The sequence below is a fragment of the Pteronotus mesoamericanus genome, unplaced genomic scaffold (genome assembly GCF_021234165.1).
Source record: "Pteronotus mesoamericanus isolate MK-2021 breed Mesoamerican mustached bat unplaced genomic scaffold, CSHL_Meso_final scaffold_31, whole genome shotgun sequence".
Taxonomy (NCBI): Eukaryota; Metazoa; Chordata; class Mammalia; order Chiroptera; family Mormoopidae; genus Pteronotus; species Pteronotus mesoamericanus.
This window is the reverse complement of record NW_026555312.1, coordinates 2,542,484-2,561,576: the sequence shown is the minus strand read 5'-3', so window position 1 is coordinate 2,561,576 and position 19,093 is coordinate 2,542,484. Positions and strand designations below refer to the sequence as shown.

General features: G+C 41.3%; 1 protein-coding gene across 1 annotated transcript in view; it reads right to left on the bottom strand.

Annotated features, from left to right (window-relative positions):
• Positions 1-645: 645 nt before the first annotated feature.
• The window catches only part of LRRC8C (leucine rich repeat containing 8 VRAC subunit C), a 78,274-nt gene continuing 59,826 nt past the window's right edge, over positions 646-19,093 (bottom strand). Inside the window, exon 3 of the mRNA XM_054592103.1 lies at positions 646-4,006. Within this exon, the coding sequence (XP_054448078.1) occupies positions 1,733-4,006 (2,274 nt within the window). The 3' untranslated portion in view covers positions 646-1,732. The remainder of the gene's footprint in view (positions 4,007-19,093) is intronic.

Sequence of the window (19,093 nt, the reverse complement as noted above, 5' to 3'; positions counted from 1 at the left end):
ACTTTGGTCTACGTGATTAGAATATTAAATAAGTGAAAAGCATCTCTTTCCCAAATTCTTCCCCCCATGATGTACTGTAACATTAAACACACAATTGAGGTAACATGTGTCTGCTGAGTAGTTCCTGTAGCTGTGTTTCACATGACTCAAATTAGCACTGAGCAGTCACCAGGATCAAGGAGCAAATTTTAAAGATGGCATTTTGAAATCACCTTCCTACTTTCTCTCATTGTTGTCACAAAACTTTCTTAGAGAAGACTAGGGCTTGGAAAATGGTCAATGTGATTTGGTAAATAAAGCAAAATTCCATGATCAGTAGTACAGGTCCTGGCTTGAGGGCATGAATAGTGTTCTCATTTTCCTGCTCCACATAGCTTAACAGTCATGGAAAAATTTTGCCCAAGACCCATACTGTGTTGGATTTTTAAGAACAAAGATACATAAAAGCTCTACTGATCATTGGAAAAAATTATTGCTAAGTGATATCCACTTAGCAATTTATTCACATTTCAAAAAAAAAGTAACAGAACCATTCCACTCGAGATACTTCTTTTAAGCCACAGAGAGCAGAAAGCATTCCTGTGCTTGCATCACTAGCATTCACAGCAAGGTCAGGCTTGAGGGAAATTGATCACACACACACACACACACACACACACACACACACACGGATTTTTCTGTGCAACAGGCAGAATTTGAATAGATTGCACAGCCGCACTGCCTAGAGGAAATCAGTGGGCTGGACTGGCGTGCACCATCTCTTTAACAGAGCGCTTTAGTAGTGAATTTTTTTCATCTGATTTATCTACATATTAAGATATCAAAGATGATTAAATTACTCAAAAACCAGGCTTCTAATTCTATGATATTTAAATTTAATTACCTATCTTAATTAAAATAAATCTAGGTTCTCTAAGGTTGTTCACCAGTACTACATAGCTACATTGAGATTAAAGCAGGGAGCCTCTGTATTTAGTTTTTAAATATTTTTAAATGTTGGTAAAAATGGAAATCAATTAAATTATAAATGACCAATTCAAGCATGCCAACTATGGAAGATTATTGTCTTCACTCACTTAAAAAGTTCTTGTTTAAGGATAAGTTTACCTATCAGGTATATGAAATAACATAATTTAGAGTTCCCTTAGAGATGGGGGGGGAAATTTTAAAATAATAATCTGTGACAATGCACTTATGTGAATTTAAGCCAAAAAGAATGAACTATATACAATGAAAGGCTTGGCTAATGGAGAAGGCAGCTGGTATTAAAATAACTAGCACAGATTCCTTGGTATACAAACAATGACAACAAAAGCAAGGAACTGTACAGGTGTAAACAAGCTAAGAATGACCTTGGCAAGTAATCTTCATCTATTTAAAAAAAATACTAAAAAGAATGCAACTTAAAATTCTCTCCCCTTCACCAGAATGAACTGAAAACAACAACAAGAAAACAAAACAAAAAACAGATGGAACCATCTGTTTCTGCCAGTAGAAAACAGTAACAGGTACATTAGGTACCAGGACAAATAAAACTTTAAAATATTAATACTGAAAAAATACAATTAAATTTTTATTAAAAAATACATACTCCTTACTTAATCTTTTGTGTACATTTTGTTTCGTGTGAAAAGAAAAAAAAACATAAAATAGGAAAGGCATTAAGACTACCTAATTATTTATACTGTATTTGGTAGAAGCATGTTTCAGTCAAACTTCAAACAAAAATAAGTTATTCTGTTTTCATTTGCTCTCGGACATCAGAAGGCAGAGTTTCAAATAGAGCATCTTCCACAACTAAACCAGCCCTCTTCAGAGCTCGACAGTCACCGAGTTCGGGAGGGAGGATTTCAAAGTGATTGCCTTTAACATCTAAGTAGGAAAGAAACTGTAAATTTCCGATTTTTGGTGAAAGTACTGATAGGCTGTTTTTCCCAATCTTTAGAGTTTTAAGTTTCTTGCAGAAGTAGAGTTCGTCTGGAAGTATCTCCACTTTGTTACAAGTGATGGAAAAATACTGTAAACTTTGTAGAACTCCGATTTCAGGTGGGATAAAGCGAATGTCATTGTAGGATAAGTCTAAGTATCGGATTTTGTTGCATAGGAAGAGGTGGGAAGGCAGCACCTCTATTTTGTTGTGACTAAAGGACAGACGCTCCAGGCTGGTGAGTTTCTTTATATGCTCTGGGATATAGGTGATGCTGTTGTGCCACAGTTTTAACACTGTCAGCTTTCTCAAGTGCTGGAAGCTAACGATTTCTTCTATAGATTTCAGGTTATTTTCCTTGAGGTCCAATTCCTGGAGGCTGAGCAGGCTGAACACAGCGTGAGGAATGCGCTCCAGGTCACAGTGGACCAGCTCCAGCTCGGTCAGGTTGGTCATCTTCTTTAAATTGTTGAGCATCACCAGCTTGGTGCCGTCGTTGTGGATGCACATCTTCTGAAGATGGCTGGAAACATCTACCACTGCCTGAGGGATTTTGGACACGTTGCTTTTGATAGAGAGAATTTTAAGGCTTTTAAGATCCCGCAGAGACTCAAGGGTGACATTTTTGGAAATATCGTGACTTAGAGAGCCAACCAGGTAGAGCTCTTCCAGATTCCGGAGTCCATACATCCAGGGGGGCAGCTCTCTCATATCGTCAAACTTCACACTCAAGACCTTGAGGTTTTCCTTCAGGAAAGAGAGTGCCGCGCTGTGGATTTTGACGGAGCACTGGTGAAGCGAGAGCTCTTGGAGATTGTCTAGTTGCGCAATGGTGGCTGGTATCATTACGTTCTTAATGATCTCAAGCTTTAGAGACTGCAACTCTGTAATTTCAAAAACAGTGTCTGGAAGGCCAGAGAGCATGATGAGAGGCAATTCCAGCCGGTTATGGGCATTTGTCTGTAGCTTCTGCCTCAGTTTATCGGGAGTCCACTCGTTGTTTAAGTTTAGCTGCTTTAATTTGTTTTCGCTCACTTCAGAGAGGAACACTGCAAATCTCTTGGAATAGAGAGGGTCATACTGATCTATCATATGAAGCATAAAAGCAAAGTCATTTTTCACGTCTGGAATATCATCGATACCAGTCTCCTGCCGGACATACTCAAAAGAGTATTCCCTTAGAGAACGGTAGAACAGCCAGTATAAGGTATAAAGGCATGTCAGTCCGTAGATACTTACAAAGCACAGGTAGCAAAAGGAAAGTTTTGAGAACAAGTGTGCCATGGTGTGATTGCAAGAAAAGTTCTTATATCCAGTCATGTCCTGAATGTCAACATTACAGTCCACTGTGAATTGGACCTTGGAAACCAGGGCGCTATTATACGCAATGATGATTAGGAATTTTATAACTTTAAGCACGGTCTGGCGAACATACATAGCATATAGTATATCACCTTCTTCTACATGCAGCCTGAACTTCTTCACCTTCTCAAATAAGGCTTTTGCTTGTTCCCCTTCCTTCTTATCCAGAGCCCCTGCAGTACTTTTGTCCACTACAAACTTCTCAGGAATTGACTTTAAAGACTGAGAGTTGACCAGGTTGCCTTCTGGACCAGACTGGGTGGTGTTGGACCTGCTCATGTTGTTCTTCCTGTTGTCCTTCTCTTCTGAGTCTTCCCCGGACACTTCCGATAAAGCCCGTGTGGTCCAGGGGGAGTCAAAACACTTCCCCAGGATGGAAATAAAATGTTCTATTTTGGAGCTGGAGCCAGGAAATTTGAACCAAAAGTTGCTGCAGAGCATGAAGACCAGGGTATGGATGAGGACAAGGTAAGGGAAATATTTGGCATACCAGTGGAGGGCTCGCTCGTAGCACATCTGGTTTATAAAGCTGTACTGTTGGAGGTCCAGATCTGTCTTCAGTCCTTTCATTTCCACAGTGATGGGGTTAGTCGAAGATGGTTTAGGCGGAGGCAATGGGGTCGTTCCGGCAACTGCTTGAGAGACATTTGAAACGGAAGAGTGGTTCTGAGATGGCTGAACTCTTTTTGGAAGGCAAATGATCTTGTCTTGCATGACCTGAAACACAGAAATAATTTTTCTAAATTATGTTATTCAAAGAGCTTTCATAATGTCATTAGTGCAAAGAAAGCAGCAGTAACATCCAATAAATGTCCATTTCCTTTGTCTGGAGAATACAATGTTCAATTCCAGCACAAGGTTTTATCCTCAACCCACATGTTGGAAAAATAAAATATATGACTTGGTTAATCATGTTTAAGTTATGACATAAAACACAGCATTTTTGTTAAGACAAAACAATTCGCAACAAAATAAATCTTAAAGAAAGTCATGCATTTTTAAAAAAATTTGCCTTTTTACCCTGTCATCGGGCATGGGAAGTACATCCCATTATCAGTCTTGAATTAGATGGCTTCCAAGATTATATTAGCCTGTGAATGGGAAATAAAAGGATTGAAAAGGGGAAATGTGGAATAAATTCCTGCCTTTATCATTTCCCCTTTTATTTCTGCCCATATCCTGAACTATATGCATAAATGAATGTGAATGGCTTTAATATAATGGGAATTTCCTAAGCTTTTATAAAAACCATTTTTTTCATAGAGAGATGAAAGAACTTTTTCAGAGAAAGTGTTCAATAGTAAAATAATTATGTTTAAACTTGCTGGCTATTCACACAGAATATTACTTTGAGAATTTCTATTGCTCTACTAATACTTCAATTGGATGAGAAGAATATTAAGCCAGCTGTAAGACTGTCCAGCAACCTAATAAGACTGAAATTTGGGTAAGAGAGAATGTATCCTTTGTGAAGATTAGGCAGTATGATGCAGAATACACCTTGGATCAATCTGTAGGAATCACCCCCGGGAAGAAATACATGTAAGTGGAACTTTATGCGTAATAAGCTAACAGTTCAGAGGAAGAATAATCAAGGAATTGAAAGCAATAATACCATGTGGAATTAATATTGCAGGGAAAGTCTATTTGCATCTTAAAATATCAAATGGCTTCGAAATCCACAGTGTCTAGTAATTCTGCAAAGGCAAAAATGTTTAGTGATTTTATAACATCAAAGCCCTTTATTTTGCCTAGAGAAGTAGAAACTGAATCCTTTGCCAAGTGGACCACTATAGCCACAAGCTGGTGACACGGGAGATGCAGCTCACCAGACAGAGTACAAGGTTGGCAATGGAGTGGAGCATCCAACACTTGGTGGGGTGCCTGGTACACTGGAGACCACCAGTAGACATTTGCTGAGAGAGTGAGTGAATCTAGAACCGACACTGGTACTTCCAGGTCAGAGTTGCAGTAGGTCTGGGTGTGGACCGCGCCTCTCCTAGAGATGAAGGCAGGAATGGTGATGACGGTGACGACAGCAGCAAACCTCTGTTGTGTTTAACATACAACTGGCCTTATTCTAAAAATGTCACGGGTATTAATTCTTTTAATTGTCACCTTAACCTGATGAGGCAGGCCCTCTTATTCCCACTTCACAGATGAGAACGAAACACAGGAAGGCTAAGTCACTTGCTAAAAATGTCATCTAGCCCAGGCTGCTTGGACCCAAAGTCCACACTCTTATTTTATTTTACTGAATTTCTAGGATTAAACCATGAAGTTCCCAATCTGACTTTATCATAAATTACAAATTACCTTATAGGAAGTATTCCTGTTTTAGGGGGAAAGCTTACTTCTTCCCATATCCCAATGCAGATAACAATGAAAAAAAGAAAAAAAAGGAGATCAGGGGAAAATGGGCAAGTGTCATGACAAGATTTATAAAAGTTCTGTCCTGGAATATAAAGCAGGGGACTAATACTTACATATATTAAAAGAAGGCAGAGAAGAGTAAAAAAATGTGATTGCAGCCCTCACTGATGTGGCCCAGGGGTTGGACATCATCCCGAAAACCAAAAGGTTGCCGGTTTGATTCCTGGTCAGGGCACATGCTGGGTTTTGGGCCAGGTTCCCGGTTGAGTGTGTGATAGACAACTGATCAATGTTTCTCTCACACCTTGATGTTTCTCTCTTCTCTCTCTCTTCTTCCCCACTCTCTAAAAATATGTAATAAAAATCTTAAAAAATTTTTAAAAATGTGATTGCATTCAGAGGATTCAGTGGCTACAGAGGAGTGAGAATTGAGCACTGGTCTTGGAAGAGTTTTATTACTTACCTATGTCAGAGAAAAAGGTTGATCATGCCCATTCAGTATATATATGTGTATTCATAATTATATCCAGAAAATATTGTCAATTTGTATGTCAAATATTAGAAAAGCTTAATTTATTTCCATTTAAGATAAATATAAATAAAAGCATTTTGTTTTTATATCAGATCTCAGTTATCTTGGGGTCAAGCACACTACCACAGAAAGTAGTCAGAGAAGGCGTAGACAAACGCCAGGTTATCTTATGGGAAAATAAAAGTGAAATAAGAAAGAACTTCAGTGCTTCTGTCATGTTCTGGATGTTTTCCTCTTCATGGTCTCATTAAATGCTTCTACAATCTGTGAAGGGGGGGATGAGACTGGCAGGAAAGAGGGAGTGCTTCCCATGGCCCCTTCTCCAACAGTGACACCTTTGAGCTAATATGACATTGTTAGTGGTGTGAAGAAAATACAGGAGAACTGGTGTGAAAGCAAGATCAGCGAGAAAGTAAAAGGCAGGCTCCTTCTTAAGGTGCTAAATCCCTGACAAGCAACCAGGCAGACCCAGGACTGGGCCCCTCCCCAGCCCTTCCCCAGGCTTGCCCCTAACGACAGACGCTGACAGGCCTCTGCTCCGCGGGCGGGCAGGCTCCAGGCTCTGTGCTACACCAGGATGCCCAGCTAGGAGGCCCGCACCGGCTGAAGGGGCCCTGCTTGGCTCACCTCACTTGGCTGTGTGACCTTGGGGCTATGGCCACACAGTGGGGATGCTTGTGCATATTCTCTACAAAGGCACCTGATCCGTGCTGTCTGCCACGCTGGGGAGGTAGGTCATATTCTCCCTTTCCTACAGAACAAACTGACCAAGGATCAGAGAACTTAGGAAATATACTTATCCAAGTTCACACAGCGAGAAAATGAGAAAGCAGGAATTTAAACCTATCTTTTCTACCGCCTGCTGCCCTTCCACCACTCTACACGGTCTCCTCACTTCACCAAGCTTCTGCTAGAAGCCTCTAAACAGGAAAGCCCAGCGTAGCTCCTCTCGGTCTCTGCCACCATATTTCTCTCTCAATCTTCACAAAGATATAATTTTTAATATGTGCCTACTTAAATCCCAGAAAGGTAAAGGCAGTTAACCTATTTTCCAGAAGCTGTTAACTTCTGAAAACTGAGCACAGAGTAGAAAAAATACTAGAATTTAGTCACAAAGAATAATATCGCTTGTTCCTCAGAGAGAACACATCCCAAGACGACTGCCGCAGAGATGGAGCTCAGAGCAGAATTCCTGAGGAAGGTGAGCACGGCAAGCTGTCTGAAGCGAAACAATGGAGAGGAACAGGGCGGGTCATGGAGCTCAACAGTAAAGAGTGTGAAGATTTTAACAGTGAAACAGTCAAAAAAGAGAAAGTTGCCCTCCATGTTTAATGGGAACACTATTTCTGAACACTGCATCTTTGAGAAGAACTGGGAGAAGGATCAGTATTTTTCAAAGGTAAAGAGAAAGAGGACAAAAACATAACGCAGACAGGATTTGTAAAAAAAAAAAAAAAAGGGTAAAGGGTGATTTTATTGTATTTTTGTAAATAACAGCAGCTTGTAAGAACTGGAAAGTTCTTTTTTTTGCCTCTTCTGCTCTTTTGAAAAGTTTGCCTAACTATACGTACATAGTAGGTCTTCACATAAGGTTGTTCATTCAATGTCCTGTTTCTTTCTTTCTTTTTAAAAGTCTGTATTAGTTTCAAGTGTGCAGCACAGCAGTTAGACAATCAAATAATTTACAAAGGGATCCCCACATTATTTTAAGTATCCACCCAGCACTGTAGCTATTACTACATTATTGACTATATTTCCTATGCAGAACTTTACATCCTCATGACTATTTTGTAACTACCAGTTTGTACTTCTTAATCCCTTCATCTCTTTTCCACCCAGTCCCCCAGGCTCCCTCCCCTCTGGCAACCATCAGTTTGTTCTCTCTCTATACACACACATCCCTACATATATGCACACATATGTTTGTGTGTTTCTGTTTTGTCTTTAGATTGCACATGTAAGTAAAATTATATGGTATTTGTCTCTCTGACTTATTTCACTTAGGTCTACCCATGCTGTCTCCTATTGTAAGATTTCATTTTTTTATGGCTGAGTAGTATTTCATTGCATATATGTAGTACCACTTTTTTATCCACTCATCTATTGATGGGCACTTGGGTTGCTTCCATACATCTTAACTATTGTAAATAACACTGCAATGAACATAGGGGTGCATCTGTCTTTTTGAATTAGTGTTTTGGGTTCCTTTGGATTTATACCTGGAATTAATGGGTCATGAGGCAGTTCCATTTTTATTTTTTGAGGAACCTCCATACTGTTCTTGACAGTGGCTGCACCAATTTGCACTCCTACCAACAGCGCACAAGGGTTTCTTTACCTCCACATCCTTGCCAGCACTTGTTTGTTGAATTATTGATGACAGCCAAGCTACAGACTGAGACCGGCCGCCACCAGTACTGGGTCTGGGGTAGGTCAGCAAAAGGCGCAGGGCACTCCAAGACCCGCCTCCACTTGCTGGATGCCTGTGCAGCTCAGCCACTGAAAGAGCCTTGGGACGTCTGTGAGCTGTGTGAGGCAAGTTTCCAGGGGGCCATTGGGCAAGGAGGGCAAGTAGTGTTCACCAGGTTAATACAGATTCAAACTTGGTGACAGTGCTGGGTCTGAGGCTATTCAGGAAAGGTCTTGGTTACACTGAGGTTAGCCACCACCTGCTTGCGGCCTGGGGACTTTTGAGGTGGGGCGGGGGCTGGTCTCAGGGAGTCATCAGGGTGTATGGAGCTAGGAGAGTTCACCAAATTAAAGGAGGAGGGCTTAACACTGGAGAGGTGACACCTGCTGGGCATGCAGGAAGGTGACCCTCTCCCTAAAGCCACACAGCTCAGTTTCTTCCGGAGTATCTCTGGCATCCCTGAGCTTGCCTGGAATTCCTTGAGGAAGTCTGAAGAAAGACTGCAATGCAGGCCCAAGGTCGCAGAGCCTACAGCTGTGTATGAGTCGGGTAGGGTGAGGACTCAGGGTCAGCAGAATTGTTAGGGTAGAGCGCATGTAGCTCCCCAGGCTAAGGCCTCGTGGGGCAAGTGCTTATACAAGGAAAGATGGTGTCCTGGGGCCGTGCAGGAGAGGACTTGACATGGGAACACTGGCAGCTGTCCATGCAGCTTTCTACCAGAGGCCACACAACTCGGTCTTTCCCTGAATGACTTTGGCTCCCTCTGAGCCACCACCGGTCCTCTACCAGAGCCCAGGGTGAGTGCCTGCAATTGAGAGTTTGTGTGTGGGCCGTTTAAGAGAGTCCCTGGGTTTCCAGCAGCCTTTGGTCTCACCCCTGGGGACAGAATCCCTGTTGATTTTCACAGCCAGATGTCACGTAGGCTTCTCTCCTAGGCGCTGCTGCTCCAGGCTGGGGATCCTGGAGTGGGTGTCTGGTTGGGGACTGAGACTTTTTGGTCTTCATGCGGGACCTCTGCAGCTGAGCTATCTCTCTGGATTCTCAACTGCCACATGTGGGTGTGCAGCCAGGACTCTTCAGGTCTCTACTCCTCTTACCAGTCTCCACGTGGCTTCTTCTGCATATCCTTTGTTACAGGACTCCTGTTCAGCTAGTCTTCAGATGGGTCTCCAGATTAATTGTTCTATAACTTGGCTGTAATTTGATGTGCTGCACAGAAGCCATCTTGGACTGACTGAAACTCAATGTCCTGTTCAATGTCATTTCATTATAACATTGTTGAGATGCTGGAGGTGCTTAATTGTTGTTCGTATCAATTAGCCTATCATAATACGGGTTTCATTATACTTCATTTCACTTACAGTCACAGAACCCACGGACCACATTAAGTAAGAACTTACTATACCTCATTTCTTTTTACCTTTATCCAGTCATTTAAAGATTAAATTGTAAGATAAGTTTTAAAGAAAGGCTGCAAAACAAATTTTGAAGGAGTAATTGTAGGGTTTCAGACCACTGGTGGGGGACCAAGGGGGAGAGCTTGGGGAAGGAGCAGGGAGAAAGCCCCCATCCCCTTCTCATTCTACAGAACACCGAGGCTCAGACCATCACCAGCCCATACATACAAGTCACAATGTGGAGAAATGCCACCATTTTCTTCTAGGGGCAACCTTGAAGGTGAAAAAATGTTTGAGATTAGAGCTACACGGAGTGTTTGTGTAGTGGGAGGGAGAGAAAAAGGGAAAAGATATTGGGGAGGGGGAGAGAAAAAACATTAAACCAAGTAAGCTGAACCCTGGCCAGTGTGGCTCGGTTGGTCAGGGCATTGTCGCATACACAGAAGGACTGTGGGTTCGCCTCCAGGTCAGGACACATGCCTGGGTTGCGGGTTTGATCCCCTGTCGGGGCGTGTATGGGAAACAATCAATTAATGTTTTTCTCTTGCATTGACATTTCTCCCTCTCTCTGTTTCCCTTCCTCTCTCTGTAAAAGCAATGAAAAAATGTTCTTGGGCAAAGATAACAACATAAAAATAAAAAATAAAATAAAAAGTAAGCTGAAGAGAAGAATCTCATCCTAAATATAAGAAAGTGAGGAAGTTATTATCCTAAAAGTGGATATTAGAAAAATTCTTGAATGAAATCATCTATGTTAAGGAAAATATCTAAATTACTTTGGACATGAGGAAGAGAGGGGCACACAAAAGCTGAGTCACTGAGAGCAAAGATCACATGAAGCCAAAGCAACAAAGATGGCTAACTATGCAAGAGTTAGGATTGAAGAAAACAGGTCAAGCAACATGGTGGGAGGCTGAAGTATACACACTCATTACTTCTATTTTGAGATGTAAATAGCTTCCAATATTCCCCAAACCTTTAGCAAAATCTGCCCCCCCCCCACGCACATGTGCACATATCTACACCTTTTTAAAATAAATTTTCTAGAAATCATAACAAAAAGGGACTAAATTTCATGCTTGGATCAAACTGTACCAATAGGGGAAGTTTGCCTGGGATGGTAAAAATCTATAGTCTAAACTGTTTTCATGGAAGCAGAAACTGAGACCTACCAGGAGTCTTCCAAAGGCTGGAGTGGGCAGTAGACTGGAATTTGACCCAATATCCCTTAGATCCTAAGGAGCAGCTGACATCTACGTGATGAAGTATATAAAATGCTCTGTTAGTCTTTATGATTAAAATCCCTGGAGGAATAAAAATATATGTGTAAATTTGTTCCATGATTGTGATCATATCTGGGTGCTATTTCTGGAAAAGAAACCTAAGGGTTGCAGGGATTAGAGAAATGGGTTCATGAAAATTAGGATTTATGAATTCTCATTTTGCAAATTATCCTGAGATAACACAACAACTGTGCAAGGGTAAAGCCAGAGCCATTTGCTGAGCAGGTCTGTGATCTTGTTGAACACGACTCCCATTTACTCTTCTGAGCTTGTCCCCAGGACTGGAAATTACTGGAAAGTAGGAACAGAACTAACTGCTCCCGACAGCCACAGGCAGAAGGTAACACTGGGGCAAACTGCAGCCTTGTGTTACAAGGGCCCCAACAGCCCGGGGGCCACACAATAGCAACCCCCCCTTTTGATAAGAATTGTCTTCCGAAAATTTGCATTTTATAAGATGGCCTCGACCAGAGTTCTTGAAGAAGACCAGGTATTTGCATTTCAAAAATGTAGGGTAAGAAAATCGAGCATCTCTTACAAGAACTTTGGTTTTAGCAAGTGAAGGGCAGAAATCTTGAGTTTAAAATGCCACTTTTTTCTCTGCACTGAGATGCAGGCCCATTTTCCCCAGGATTCAGCAGCTCCCAGGTCTCTAGGGGGAGACTATACAGTGTTTTACAGTCTGGGAGGGGGGATGAGATTTTTCTCCCTCTTTGTACCCTTGTTTTTACTTAATGTGGGCACAGTGAAGCCAAGCTTAATTCCAAACAGAGCTGAATGCAGGACTTGCGTTAGGCAGGTAAGGAAGAGCGTCACCTCTACTGGGTAATACTGATTAAAAGAGCATGGCCTGGAAGGATTCCTGAGAGTTGCTCAGCTGGGAAACAAATACAGCAATTACTGTATTACTCTGTGGCAAGACAAGCCTGGGGGCGGGGGGGGGGGGCGCGGGAAGGGGTGGTAGAGTGAGGCAGATTTGAAGAAGAGGCATGGTTAGAAGAAAGAAGTCTGGAATCCCTGCTTGTCTCCTCCTCTGGAGAACTAAACCTAAAGAAGCAATTAAGACTGCTGACAGTAAAGGTCTAGTTGGAGGACAGTATTATAGTTTAAAGATCCATTCATGGGCCAGACTTCCTGGTCACACAGTTTGTGTCGAGGCCAGACCATGTTGCAATAAAAAATCAAGCACTTGGGCTTGAGGTCGGTAGGTCCCAGAGCCTTCAAGTTCTTAGGTACACAGCCCAATGGGGAGTCCTTGGGGCAGGTCGATTGAGTGTTGCCCATGGTGAGAACTACAGAAAAGGGAAGGATATCTCAGGGATGAGAACCACCGATGTGTGGGAAGGTTTGCAGAAGGTGCCCCCAACACAAATGACCTACAGGCCTTTGGCCAGAGCTGAGTGGTCCTCGAGCCTAAGGGCAGACCGAACATAAGGTTCTGCTTCACAGCCAGGTGTTCCTGGGTGCCAAGAGCAGACCGAACCAGCAGGGAGATGGTTGGAGGCGTCCCTCCCAGCCGAAACCCTGCAACAGTGACAGATCCAGTACCGGGGTTTGTGGCAAGAAGACAAGGGGATAAGCTATCACCTTCTATAGGATGTTTTCGTTCCGAGATTCAGAGAGACTTACTGATCGCTGGCCACGAAGATGGGAGAGGAGGAGGCTGTCCGCAGAGCCTGGAGAGGCAGGAGAGGATTAGAATCCTCTCTCCAAACCTCACGAGACAGGATTAGGGGGTTAGCCCAGGCCGAGCTTCCGCTGCCCACTGCTCCCCTAGTCGCAAGTCTCAGGAAGCTGGAGATGAGGAAGAAATGGAGAATGTCCCTGCACGGGCCACCAAAATGTTAGGGTGGTCAGTGACATGGGCTGTGAAAGAATTCACAAAGAAGAAAGTGTTGAGAATAAAGTTTTTACTCACTCTCCAAGAAAGGCGAGGGGCATCGTGTGGAAAGATACACCAGGACTGAGGGGTACAGGCTTTGAGCTTTTATTGGATTATGATTAGATTTAAAAAGGTGTGTATGTGTGTGTGTGTGTGGGGGGGTTGCTGTTGTGTGGCCCCTGGGCTGTTGGGGGCGTTGTAACACGACGCTGCAGTTCGTGCCAATGTTTTCTTCTGCCTGTGGCTGTAGGGAGTGGTTAATTCTGTTCTTGCTTTCCAGTAATTTCTACTCCTGAAGATAAGCTCAGAAGACCTAAATGGGAGTCATGTTTAATAAGGTTACAGGCCTGCTCAGCAAATGGTGCCACAAGAGCAAATGCCTCTGGCTTTACTCTTTTAAACTATTTCTGGGGGAAAGAAGGAACTCAGCTTCCTTAATTCTACTGTCAATTAAATAAACTGAATTTCTTGCATTTGTTTTCTACAGGGAGATGTTTTCAAGAAAAAAAGTGTGAAAGTTCAAGCTTCCTTAAAGAAACAATCCATTGAAACCAATCCCTAAAATGCTACTCAGATCTAAGAAAAAAAGTCAAATATTTAAAGTTGTAATTGTAAAATTTATACCAGCAAAGAGATGCATTTTTTAGTGGCGTATGTACAAACTTTGTCATATATTGCATTATCTTGCATTGTCTATGTGATATTAGGGCTTTTTAATAGTAATTTTCACTACTTTAAATCATTACTGTTCATATTTTTGTATATCATTTTTTTAAATCTTCACTCGAGGACAAGAGAGGGAGAGAGAAACATCAATTGGCCGCCTTCTTGTATGTGCCCCTGCTGGGGATTGAACCCATGATCTTTTGGCCCATGGGGCAATGCTCCAACCAAGTGAGTCACATCAGCCATGGCTGTATGATATATCTCTGATGACAGTTATTTGATTCTCAGTCCTTTCTTAGAACCATAGTATTACAGTGTAGAAAAATAAGATCTATTTAGGCAGTTTCCAGAAAAGCACTATAATGAAAAGCAGAACCCACCAAGGTTAACAAGTTGAAAAGTGTATTTGCATGAATGAAAAACCCAGAGGGCTAAGGTTAAAACAAAGAAAACAAAACCAAACCACTTAGCTTCAGTATAACTGCTTAAAATAACAAAGATAGAGCAAGATAAGGGGCAGCTCACCTATTACCTGCCAGAGATATAAATGGCACAAATGGGAGTGGCATAGGACATGTAGAACACACGGCCTATATTGAGGGGTTCTTAGTGTGCCCTCAGGAAAAGTTAACTGTTTTGGTCAGTTACTATGTTAGGGATACCAAGAAGGACAAGCCTTTCAAGGTCAAGCACAGGAGAAAGACAACTACATCTGTAATTAGTGTGGGAAGCACTCAAATTCAGGCTTGTCTATCATAATGAACTTCATAATCAACTTATCTAGATCCATTAAAAAAAAGAACAAAACACTGGTGTTATTTTTATTGGGATTACATTACATTTATATATTAATTTACAAAGAACTGACATCTTTATGGTGTGTGTTTCCATTTGTTCACATTTAAATTTGTGGGATTTATTTCAAGATTGTTTTATAACTTTCCTCACATAGATTCTGGATATTTATTGTTAAGTTATGCCTAAATTTTTTTTCCTGTTTTTCTTAAAAAACACTTTTAACACAAAAGGTAGAGTCCTCCCCTCACCTTTCCTTATGTGCATGCTGATTCTTAGTAAGCCTTGATGAGTCTGTTCTTCGCTCTTCCAGGTCTATACCTGTGCATTTACAGATATATATAAACACATGGGACCTTACTGTATGTACTATTCCTGCACCTGGAGCTTTTCGTCTTCATAACATGTCTTGGAGACCTTAACACATTGGCACATAGGGATCTACTTCATTTTAAGGACCACAGAATCACAGTGTGGATGTGCAATCACATTCCCATGATGATGTGCATTTAGGCAATTTTTCTATTAAAATCAGTGCCAGTCTCAAAAAATTACATGCTGTCTGATTTCACATGGAACTCTATAAAACAGAACAAAGAACAGATCAGTGGTTGCCATAGATTCACTGCAAAGGTTCAGCACCTAGAAATTCCTTAGGGTGTTGAGATTCTTTTGTACTGTAAGAATTTGTGCACGTTTCAAAACTTAAATAGTGTGTTCTTGAAGATGGGAGGGCTAAATGCTAATACCAAGAGCGATCTATCAACATTTCTTTTTTTTTTTTTATATTATTAGTTTTTTAGCTGTTACAATTTTTTAAAAAATCCAAACTAATCATCTCTTTTCACGAATGAATTTAATCTATTACATTATTTTGCCCACTCATATTTAGATTTCTGTATTTTAAAAATTTTTCTAAGTACCTTTCCTTCCTTTTTCCTGCCTTCTGTTGCATTAATAACACTTTGCATATAGAATTTCCCAACTTACCTCGGCTGGTTAGGAAGGTATAAATTGTGTTCTATAAGGAAGGCTGCACTTCTATAATAGAGGTTATCTGTTATTTTTTTCAAACATGCACACTTAAAGGTTTTCAGTATCTCTACCATGTTCCAAGCATGTTTTAACTATCCACTGAAACTACCCCATTTTACTGTTCCCAGAGTTTGTTTTAGCATTCTTTTGAAATGCACATTTTTGGATAATCTATAATTGATTGTGATTGTTTATATATTTATTAAATCATTTGCTCACCAGTTTTCTTAGATCGTAATATTTTCACCCTGGGTTCATTTTTCTTTTGGTTAAAGTATCTCTCTTAATAATTCTTTTAATAAGGGTTTGTGGGTAGAAAACTCATTTACCTGTATGTCTGAATGTGTCTATATTGCTTTCAATCTTGAATAACATTAAGTTATACAATTCTCCGTTGATGGTAATTTCCCTTTGGCACTTTAAAATAGTTATTATTCCATTTTCTTCTGGCCTATATTTTTGCCAATGAGAAGCCTGCTGTCAGCCTGAGTTTTTTCTTTAGTGGGCAATCTATTTTTCTTGATGGTAGCTTTAAAGATTTCAATACCAGATCTTCCACAGTTTCACTTTAATTTTGTATGTATGTGGATTAATACTGCTCAATATCCATAGCTAAGGACTTTCTTCAAGTTTCAGGAAAATTTGATTCAAAAATTGCTTCATCATTTCTTCCATTTTCCTGCAATTCCTGTTAGACACAGGTTAGAGCCTGCGATTGTCTTCAATGGTGCGTGTTTTTTAATCCCTTTCTATCTAAACTCTGGGTAAACTCAGAACTCTTATCTAATTCATTACTTCTTTCTGCAACTAACTGTAGTCTAGTTACTCTACCTGCTGCTATTTTTAAATTCAGTGACTTTTTTATTTCCAAGATTTCTCAATTTTTAATATTTATTTGTTTTTATGTCCTATCTACCCACTTGTTAATGTTTATGTATTTACGTGTTTGGCCACTATATATATATCTATTTTAACTTCATTGCTTTTTTTCAAAACTTAGTTTCATCTTTAGCAAATCAATGTTTCAACTGCTAATTTTGAGAGCCTTTCTTCAGGTGTTCTGGGTGTTAGGCTTGTTCTGAAAAGGACATTGTTTTCCACCACCTCTCCCACGCTCTTTTGTGGTTTCCTGCACACTCCTCCCTCCCAGCCCCCAAATCCACCATTAGGTCTTATCGTGGTATTCTGATGCTCCACTTTAGTGTCTCACAAATCCATGCAGGGAGATGCTGGGCAGGCTGACTCAGATCCTGGCTGGGAGGCACCCCAGATGCACAGTTTCCTCTAAGGCACCAGATCAGCATCCAGTTAATTGCCATTCTTTCCAGCTTCCTTTTGGGAATGGGGGCCTTCAGCTTCAAACAGTGTCCAGGCTCTAATCTCTTATCTCGCTCTGTGCATTTTCAGTTTGCTTTACTGGCAGGAGCTCAGCTCCTGGCTGCTACTGCCTACTTTTGGATGACAGCCCAGCAGTTCCTTAGCCCCACTCAGTACTTCATTCGTGTTCCACAGAAACATGTATCTTGTTTTTGAGTCCACATATGCATTTTTGCTACTTCTCTTTATACTTGATCTATCATGGCTATATTTGTTGAACAGAGGGAGTATTTTGAAGTGTGACACTTGCTTTACTATCTTTTCCAGAAGAGAAAGTATGGGTGTGTGTGTTTTAATATAAAAACTAGTGTCAAGACTAACATATGAAAAGTCAGGGGAGAGGGGAGGGGGTAATGGTGGAAAGAAGTGGAAGGGATGAGTCGAAGGACATGTATGAATGACGCACGGACAAGGACAACAGTGTTGGGACAGGCTGAGCGAGCAGGGGTGGGCTGGGCAGAGGAGGGCAAAGGGGGGATTTGGGGACAATTGTAATAGAATAAAAAATGTTTAAAAAAAGAGAAAAACCAGTACTTTGCATTCCTTGGGTAGTGCCAGACAAGGTCAACATGCAATGCCAAACTCCCCTCCTCGTGAAGAAAAGCCGGATGTCTTCACACATCTCCCACTAACAGCATGTGACAGTGCTTATTTTCCTTCCAACCTCAACAGTTAAGTTCATTATTCTTTTTCTATGAACTATAACCCAACAACTATTTTCTCAGTTTAAACTTTAAATTATAGTTATGACTATATTATCACTGAAAGAAGTTGCTATATCACTGAAACAATTTGCTATATACGATAAAACAACTGGTGTAATTCTAATACATTAACTTGTGACCCAGAGGTATTCTTTAGATGGTGGTTTGTTTAATCTTAAGATAGTGCTTTCATTTTGTTACTTCAAGTTTGATTAAAAAAACAAACAGACTGGAGCCATAAACAGGCATATTGGGCAACATAAAGGTGATTAACTTTATCCTTTACCCTCTATCCACTCCACAGATTCAAATGCAGCTGGTTCCTAGGTGGTTCTACCCTGAAGGTGATCATCCAGATTTGCCTGCAATCTGATAAGACAAAACAAGTTATTTCTGTTGACCTAAGAATAACCTGGCCAGAAACATATTGCAAAGACCAACTCCCTGGGGTTTGTTCATCAATACTAAGGACAGACTACACTTTATGAGCTAAAACTTATTGAATAGCTACTAAATGCTAAGAATCATAGGAAAATCAAGGAGGCATAACCAATGTTGCCTATTCTAAAAGCACTTACAATCTTGTTGGAGGAACATAAGTAGCCATGTGAAACTTAAACAGGAGTGTTAACAAGGCAATATGTATACCCAATGAAAAGTATGGTAAAAGTATAGCAAGAGGTCAAGCTTGCAAGAAGCTCACCCAAGCAGTTAACAGTGTCTTTTCCATATAAATGGCTGGTCGTGATTCATGCCTCACAACTTCCTAAACCTTCTCAAACAAGCAACAGCAGGCCTCAGTGAGCCCCCAACCCCTGCACTTCTTGCTAAGTGGCCCCATGTCCAGCACTAGTAGTTCACAGTTTGGCTTCGCCTGGGAACCTCCAAGCCTCCCACAAGTAGCAGCCATCTGCAGATTGTTTTATAGCTCATACAGGGAGGCCCCAAGAAGAATATACTGCCAGCGCCATCTGGGAAACCCCAGAACTTGCACACCCGATGGACACCTACAGATGATGTTGGAGCACCACCACCCTGCCCCTGCACAGCTGATCTTCCATGGAGGGTAGAGGTTGGTGGTCAGTGGTCACAGCCAGTCCTTGCAGCTGACTGACCCCTGGTTAGATCCTTCACATTGACCTGCCAACAGCAATCAAGACTCAACTACAACAGGAAAGTGTACTCAGCCCACACAAAGGGTGCACCTCGAGTGCCCAACTTGGGTGATAGGGGAGGCTGTGCCATTGGACCCTACAGGATACCTACTACATTAGGCCATGCTACCAAGACAGGGAATCATAGCAACTCTACCTAATACAAAGAAACAATCACATGGAGGCTGCCAAAATG